The sequence below is a fragment of the Lepus europaeus genome, chromosome 15 (genome assembly GCF_033115175.1).
Source record: "Lepus europaeus isolate LE1 chromosome 15, mLepTim1.pri, whole genome shotgun sequence".
NCBI lineage: Eukaryota > Metazoa > Chordata > Mammalia > Lagomorpha > Leporidae > Lepus > Lepus europaeus.
In genome coordinates this window covers 62,332,846-62,341,611 of record NC_084841.1, presented here as the reverse complement: position 1 = coordinate 62,341,611, position 8,766 = coordinate 62,332,846, and the positions used below count along the sequence as shown (strand labels likewise).

The 8,766-nt window shown below is 41.8% G+C and overlaps 1 protein-coding gene across 1 annotated transcript; it reads left to right on the top strand.

The window, feature by feature from the left end:
• Positions 1-233: 233 nt before the first annotated feature.
• LOC133774526 (transcription factor TFIIIB component B'' homolog) lies at positions 234-8,537 on the top strand. Its single transcript, XM_062212291.1, is given in 5 exon segments — positions 234-1,268; positions 1,270-3,375; positions 3,378-3,903; positions 3,906-7,449; positions 7,451-8,537. Coding segments are annotated over 5 exon segments (7,254 nt in total). The 3' UTR covers positions 7,494-8,537.
• Positions 8,538-8,766: the final 229 nt, after the last annotated feature.

Genomic DNA, 8,766 nt, shown 5'->3' with positions numbered 1-8,766 from the left:
GGGGAGCAGGGAGGAGGGAGAAACTTAGCTATTAATGTGGCAGGGTCATGAAGAAGAGGCGGCGGTGGGAGAGAGGAGGCGGCGGCGGGGGCCTGAAACTGCGGTAGCTGCCCGCTGGGCTGGTGGTGCGGCCTTGTGGGGAGGGAAGTCGTTCCTAGCCCCTTCGGGCTGGGGTCGGGGCTCGGGGCTCAGAGCGGCCGTGGGGCCGCCTCCCTGGGCCCCCTGGCTCCGCCATGATCCGCAGGGCACGCCTTAGTGTGAAGCCGAATGTCAGGCCGGGTGGAGATGCCAGGGGCTCCAGTGCCCCTGTGCCTCAGCATGGACAGGAGTCTCCCAGGCCGCCGGAGCCTGCCGTGCCCTCTGCCCCGAAGCCAGCGGAGCCCACGGATGTGCCTGCGGTGGATTCCGGGGGAGTGGAGCCCCCAGAAAAGGCTCCCAAGAGCAGTGATGAAAAGATTGGTGGTGGTAATGGTGTTGAAGAATCCAGTAAATCTCCCTCTACTGTCTCACAGAGAAGAAAGCGAGTGTCAAGTACTTCTAGTCTGGCTAAACCCAGTGTCAGTGTTCCTTCAGAATCTCCTCCCGTAGCCACAGCTGTTCAGGATGCTCCACAGCCGAACCCCGTTCCAACGAAAGAGAAACAGCCGTCCTCGGACAGATACCGAATATACAAAGCCCAGAAACTGAGGGAAATGTTGAAAGAAGAGTTGAGAAAAGAGAAGAAACAGTGGAAAAACAAATATGCCCTAAATGAAAGTCAGAGACCACTAGATCGTTCAAAAATGACTATGAGAGACTTCATATATTACCTACCAGATAACAATCCAATGACTTCTTCACTGGAACAAGAAAGGAAAACTGAAAAATTAGTGCCATCAGTCCAAACAAAAGAGCAAGAGAGTAAGAATGCTCCTGATGCTGAAGGTAACGAAGAACTGGAAGAAGAGACAGATGATGGGCCGTTACTGGTCCCACGAGTGAAAGTGGCAGAAGATGGTTCTATCATTTTGGATGAAGAAAGTTTGACTGTAGAAGTTTTAAGGACAAAAGGCCCCTGTGTCGTTGAGGAAAATGACCCTATATTTGAACGTGGTTCTACAACTACATATTCCAGCTTTAGGAAAAACTATTACTCTAAACCGTGGTCAAATAAAGAAACGGATATGTTTTTTTTAGCCATCAGCATGGTAGGAACTGACTTTTCTATGATTGGACAGCTTTTTCCCCACAGAGCAAGAATAGAAATTAAGAATAAATTTAATAAATTAAGAAGAGAAAACAAATGGATGGAGAATAGATAAAGCCTTCCAGGAAAAGTGCCCTTTTGACTTCGATTTTTTTGCTCATTTGCTTCAGAAAGTTCTTGCTGAAGAAGAGAAAAGAAAACAAAAATCCGTTAAAAACAACAGTTTAAAGGAGAAGAAAGCTTCCAAACCACGGAAAAATGTAAAAGTGAAAAAAGTTGCCAGTGAAGCAGTGATTGATGAACCAGAGGAGGAACCAGAGGAGTCAATGAGTACTTCAGTGTTAGACAAAGAAGCATCTCAAGAGGATGCTCAGACAGTGGAAGAAGAGTCTGCGGTCTCAGAACAGAGTTCAGAACAGGTTGCATTAGAACAAGACCTAAATAAAAAAAAAAAAAGGAGAAGGATGAATCAAGATGAAACTAATAAACAAGAAGTAAAAAATTTCTCAGGAAATGTGACTGATCAATCAGGGTCTTCTAGAGCGGAAAAACACAAGAGTGGGTGCCAGTCTCTCCGGCCTGTGCTTCCTGAAGGTGAATGCAGTGAGCAGCAGGAAGTCTCCTGTGTGCAGGATGTAGATGGCAGTGTGCACTCAGCCTCTGGCCAGAAAGCTGAGAGAATAATTGACCCCATTCTTCCATCAAGTAATCACCAAGATGCCGTGTCAGGAACAACTGAGTCTACAGAATCAAGCACCTCAGACTTGCCTTCAGAAGTTGAAGTTTCAGCAACGTGTGAGCTAAATAATGCTGAAAGTCCTTGTCTAGAAGAAAGGAATGCTGACCTAAAGAGTAAATCACTGGATACTTAGCAAACAGAAAATGTTAAACCGGTGTTGAGAGGTCGACTTCAGAGACCTAAACCCAATTTATCAAGGGCAGTTGGGAAGAAATCTGTTCTTTCACAAGGCAAAGCAGACACTGAGAACAAGAATTCCCTTCCTGAAACTGTTGAAAAGAATCACATGGAAAAGGATAAAATGAAAGCATCTGACGTTTTGGGAATGGAGACTACACAGAAAGAGAACTCAGAAGCTGAACCTATCTCAAATTTGAATGAGAAAGATTGTCTTCAGGAAACTAATTCACCAAAGTCTTTGAAACCTGCACTACTAATGAGGGGCCGATTGCAAAGACCAAAGCCAAATGTTGGTAATGTTGCTGAAAGAAAAATTCTTGCATCACAGGAAAAAATAGGGGCCAATATAGAAGAACATCAAACTGAATCGTGTGTTGATAGGGACGTTTCTCAACAAATGGAAGATCAGTCATGCAAAAATTTAGAGTTTGAAGATACTACATCCCAGCCTGAGAAAAAGGATATTTCTCTTCAGAGTGCGCAGCCAGATGAACCCCAAGCTCTTAATGAATGTCTCAGCATTCAAGAGAGTAATAAAGCCAATATATGCAAACAAATTCCAAGGACTAGATTTCAGAAACCAAAGCCAAATATAGGAAGAGGAACTGGGAGGAGAGAAATTTGTTCAAAGGAAGAGGTACCTGAGGAAATTCTTGTCTCTGGAGAATTGACAGCAGCTTTGGGAGAAACTATAAGACTAGACACCCTGCCAAGGGAGAATGTACCAGTGGAGACCACTACTACCACAGAACTGGAGTCAGATTCAAAAGAAACTGGAAGAAACATCTCTCCCAGGGAGAAGGTATCAGAAACGGGTAATGTCACTGTAGAAATGGAAACATATTCCAAAGTAGCTGGAAGAGAGGATTCCCTGATGGAGGGGGTGTCAGAGGTGAATGATGCCACCAAGCAAATAGACACAGTGTTGGAAGAAACTGAAAGAAGAGAGGTAACCCCACTGGGGAGCATCCCAGAGGAGATCAAGCCTGCAGGTGAAACAGAGGCATGTTTGAAAGAAACTGAGAGAGAAATACCCCCAAGGGAGATGATACCAGAGATGGTTGATGTCATTGAAGAGAGGGAGGACGTTTTGGAAGGAACTGAAAGAAGAGAAATATCTTCACGGGTGACGGCCTCAGAAGAGGTCAGAACTATATGTAATGTGGAAACAGAGCTGAAAGGAATTGAAGAAGTTTCTCAAAGGGAAAATGTACCAGTGGAGATCAGTGCCACAGAAGAGAGGGAGGATAATGTGAAAGAAACTGAAAAAAAAAAAAAAAAGACATTTCCCTGTTGGAAGAAGTACCAAGAGAAACAGCTGCCACTGAGGAAGCAGAGGAGAATCTGGAAGAAACTGTAGAAGGCATTTCCTTGAAGGAGAGCGGATCTGAAAGCATCGTTATTGAGGAATTGGGGGCAGATTTGGAAAAAACTGGAAAAGTAGATATTTCTCCAAGGGAAAGTAAGCCAGAGGAGACATGCAGACAGACTGAGACAGATGTAATGCAGAGCAGTAGTGGTGACTGCAGCAGCACTGTGCCTCCACTGGATATAAAAAACACCAGCAATGAAACCCTGTCAGTGCTGTGTACGGCACCTTTGGAAGAAAACAGGCACTCTGAGAAAGAAGAATCGAGTCCCTTAAATGACTTGCAGGCCTCTTCACAGACCGCTGCTGAAGTCAGTGAAAAAGAAGACCAGAGGATGCAGCTGCCCGATGCTGCAGAGTGTTTGTCAGATACCAATTTAAGCGTATCTCTTCCTCAAGAACAGAAGCCACTAGAAGTTAAACCTGCACCTTTGTGAGAAGTCGATTTAAAAGACCGAAACCAAATTTAGCAAGAGAAGTTTTAAAGAGAGAGACTATAGAAGCAGGGAAATGTGCACCTGGAAAGAAATCAGAAGCTGATAAAATGGAGCCTGTTGTAGTACAGCAGGGCACTGAACAAGCTAATACTCTCCCTTCCCAACAGGCTGTGGCTTCCCTCATGCCATCAAGAGGAAAAGAGGAATCAGATGAAAAAGAAAAGGAGGACACTGTGATGCTGCCGTGTGCACAAACTGAAAAGGACCTGTTACCTTCAGGTTCTTGTGAACCTGAAGAGAAGTCTCAGTCAGCAGAAACCCAAGAAAATGACGTGGCTCTTTCCAGTGGAACTCAGAATAAAAATGTCTTTAAACAAGAAATGAAAGAAAGTATTATCCAAACTGTTCAACCAATAAGGGGCCGACTTCAGAGACCCAGACCAAATTTAAGAAAGGCTGGACAAAGAAAAATAGAAAAAAGCGAAGCCAAAAGTGTAATTCAGGAAGAAAGAGCAGTACTACAAAATGATGAAGCTAATGAGAAATCCCTCACTGTGCAAAATTCACAAATTGGAACTGAAATCGAAGTTGTGTCCTCCAAAGTTTCAGAATGCAGAATTTATGAAACTCAAAAAAATGATGTGGTTCTTGTAGAAAACGTTCATGTTAACAAAATAAATGTTTTAGATGAAAAGATGAGACATGAAAATAAGCCATATGTTCCTAGTCCTGCACAATTGATAACAGGGAAATTCCAAAAGGCGAAGCCAAATTTGGGAACAGCACATGGTACGAAAGAGGAACCAGATATAGAAAAAGGCACAGCAGATCAGAGCGAGGCAAGCAAACCAGAAGATAATATACTGCAGCCTGGAGATTCTGACACTCAGCTCCTTCTAAAAGAAAAAGCTGAATTTCTGACGTCTCTGGAGGTTTCACCAAGAAAAGATGGTGTAGGTGCTGAAGAGTCTGGTTTGGCTGAAAAAGATGCTCAGTTAGAAGAAGTTGGACCATCAGGAAATGTTGAAGAGGAAACTGTAGGCGATAAATCTCAGTCTCCCATTGTTGAGAATCAGTGTATCAGTAAACCAAGCTATCCACAGCTGTTAAAAGAATCAAGTTACTCTAAAATTGCTTCAGATCAAATACCAACTATCTCTTCTGCCTCTGAATGTAAGATGGGTCATAATAAAAGGAGAATGCGTAGGAAAATCAAGCCAAATGTCACCAAAGGACGTGGATCAAAACGAATTCGGGGTAGGACCTCTAAGAAGGAACCTAGAGCGTCCAGGGCCACGCTGGTGACTCTTCGGGCTTCCCAGGAGGAAGAGGAGGATGATGCTGAAGATTTTGAGTCTTATTTTGAGGAAGAGACCTATCATCTTGCCCCAGAAGAAGTAAACAAAGCTCCAGTGTTTGTGCCTGTTGGTCTCAGATCTCCTGAACCTGTTTCTGCTCAGATTGAGGAAACAATGGAAGAGCTTGAGATTACTGTGAATGTTCCAGACATAGAATGCATAGCAGTTGTTGAAGATCAGCTCTCAAACACAGATGTGACTGCTCAGGAAATGAAACAAGAAGAAAATTTGAGTGCATCATCATTTGAAATGACCACCAGTGTACATACCCAAGATGAACCAGGTACCAACGATGGAAGTGCTGAAGCAGCCATAGCTTTACTTACAATGGGGGACTTAGTATTGCAGTCAGAGATCAATACTGAACAGGATGAAGGTGTATGTGTACTTACTGATGTTGATTCAAAGAGTGAAAGCCATATTCCTTTCAGCCCAGATAATGTAAATTTCAAAATTGTTCATGAGTGTCAGGAGCTTTCTTCACCTGTCATCAATACAACTCCTGAATCATTCGAAGAAAACAAGATTGTATTGGAGGAACAAAGCACTAGAGAAGAAATTGGTTTAGTGGAAAAAGTAAAGGAGAATACAACACCAGCCAGCAATACAGCATCTAAAGTCACCAGTAATTTGAGAATGAGAAGAAGATTTGTCAAACCTAAACCCAACCTTGGGAAAGTTTTACGGACCAGCAGACTTCATGTTCTTGAGGAAGTTCTCAGTTTGTGTGTAACCCAAGAGGAAAAAGCAGAGATTCCAAGAGAAACAGAGGAAAATGCTCCCAGAGCAACAGAAGTGGAAGATAAAGGCTTTGGACCAGTTACAGCAGCAGAGAATGAGGAGCAGGGCACATTGGAGTGCATACATGGTGCCAGTGAGACGAGTATTTCACAAGAAGCAAGCTTAACTCAAAGAGATAAAGAGGAAGAAGAGGGCTCGGAAACCGTGCTGATGCCGTCAGCTGCTCCGCTTGTTCCCCCAGAGCCAGCGGCCTGCACACTCGCTCTCGGTGAGAGCTCTGTTGACGAGCCCCTGAGACAGGAGTCTGAGGGAGGCAGTGTGCTCGCCCTTCACGTGCCGCAGTGTATACCAACTAGTATTCCAGAAGTCCAACAAGAGAATGTAATCAATTCTCAGGATTTAACAGTCAATGTGGTTGCTAACATCCATGAAGAAGGGGAAGATGAACAAGCATTCATTCTAACTCTGGTGGAAATCCCAACTAACACAGCTGAAGAATTTACTGACGCCACTGCCCAATTAATGCCTGCCCCTTTGTTGCCAGCACCCATATTGGTGAAGTCAGTGAACACTGAAGAAAAAGGTAATAAGAGTGTAAATTTACCAGTAACATCATTTATTAAAGATGACATGTATTTATCAGATTTTGGAAAAGATGATTCTAAAAAGCCTCCTGCTAATTTGGATCTTATATCTAGGAAAAGATTTCATTGCAGCCTTGATGAGAGTGACCAGGTTCCTCCTGCCAAAAAGAGTTCACTCGCGTCAGGAGATGATTGTCAAGAATACACCTCTGAGGTATGTTCAAAGGAATTAATAAATGTTTTTGAGGAAGCAGGGAAGTCTTACAAGGGTCAAGATATTTCTCCTACCATAGGAAGCACGCTGAGTCCAGAACCTCAAAAGGAGCACCTCGAATCAACTCTGCGAAGTATAGGATCTGGAACTCTTGATAACATTGGCCATACACTTGGAGAGAAAAGTGTGCCTCAGTTACCTCAGGTTGAGACAACAGTGTCTGATAGGGAAGGAAGGACTGATGCTGCTTCTACATCTCAGCAGATGGAGAGCAGGGCCCCCGCCACAAAACCGCCACTGTCCAGACCTGGCAGAAGACCCCTGGGATTTTTATCTTTAATATGTTCAAAAAATAGTCTGGAGTCTGATGAACCCACTCAGGTCCATAGAAAGAAGCGCCTAAAACCTCTTATACCTGTATCAAGACAGAATTTGAAAAGGTCTACCCCACTCAATGAAGGCCAGAAAAAAAATCCAGAGTCCTCTGATGCACTTCCATCTCCAGGTGTTGTTGCTAATACTCAGTCTGAGAATGTTGGCGATTCAGCAGCTCAGGACTCTCGTGATCAACCCTTATTGACAGAAGAGTGTAAAAGTGGCCAGAAGCAGGTACCTGCGGAAGAGCCAACCTCAGTCTCTGAGATTCTTCAATGATATCTTCATTGAAGTGGATGAAATAGAATAAGACATTCTTAGGTTTTTTATCTTTTTAATTTCTGGACTCAATTACATCAACAAAGCAGTATTTTGCAAAAAAGGAAAGGAAAAAAAATCACTGTCTTTTTTCTTTAGATTGATTTTGAATATTAAGGAGCTTGAAGCTTGATTGGAAGCTTTTGTAATCAGTGGAAAAGATTGCTTGAGGTTCCTTCCTTCTGATTGATTCAGCATTTTGGAAGTACCAAGCGATTAGGACCTGCTTTCTCAGACGGCAATGCAACTCTTGTTTACATTCTGACTCTTCCTGTGCGGAGCACACATGGACATTGGGAATGTCGTGGATAAATATCTCTGTACAGATCACAGAGCCGACGTCTTTGGAGGCTGATTGTCTTTAACATTTTGTGAACTTCTTTTTGGAAGGTTTTTTTCTTTGTCTGTCTTTTGGGGGGATGATGAAGGCCTTTTCAGTTGCCTTTAAGTATATAAAAGCAAATTGTGAAATTCCACTTTAGTATGCTAAGATTAAAACTTTTCTATTATCAGCTGTTTGGCTGACTGAAAAATATGTATTTTTCTAATTCATGGTGATGTAACATTAGTCCTAATTGAAGAACTAGTATTTAAAGTTATTATTTATAAAATGACACATCAGAGAGCTTATTTATTTTTAAATTTTTTATTTAAAATGCTAGTCAGTTTTAATTATTTTCATCCCTCTGATTGTGGGTAAGGGAGGCATTAACAAATTTAGTCTCCTTTTCCTCTTTAATTTTAAAGATATTTAAAATGATACAACTAAAATGTTTGGGTAGTGTATATGTGTTGAATGCTTTTTTTTTTCCATCGTTTAGTTTATTACCTTTGTACTGTGAAATTTTTTGTTTTCATTTCTTGAATAATCTCAGGATTTTCATGGGTGAGAAAAACTCGTAAGTTGATTTATGAACAAATTTCCATATAAAACGCAATTTCCTTTATACACACACATACACACTCCTTTTTTAAAAAAAAAAAAAAAACTTGATAGTTTTTCCACCATTAATTTCTGCTCAAGGAACTTCTTAGGCCTTTAAGTACACAACATAATTTTGAAGTTAAAAGTAGAAAATAATGTAATAAGACTTTATATAAAAGTCAGTGATTATCATCAATATGAATTTAAGGGTTTTTAATTTTGAAGTTTCATGATTTACATATTATTAAATAGAGTAGATAATTATCTGTTACCTACTCCAGCAAATCTTAGGAGTTCAGATTAAACTTCTCCAAGAGCAGATTGATTGTGGTTTTATTTG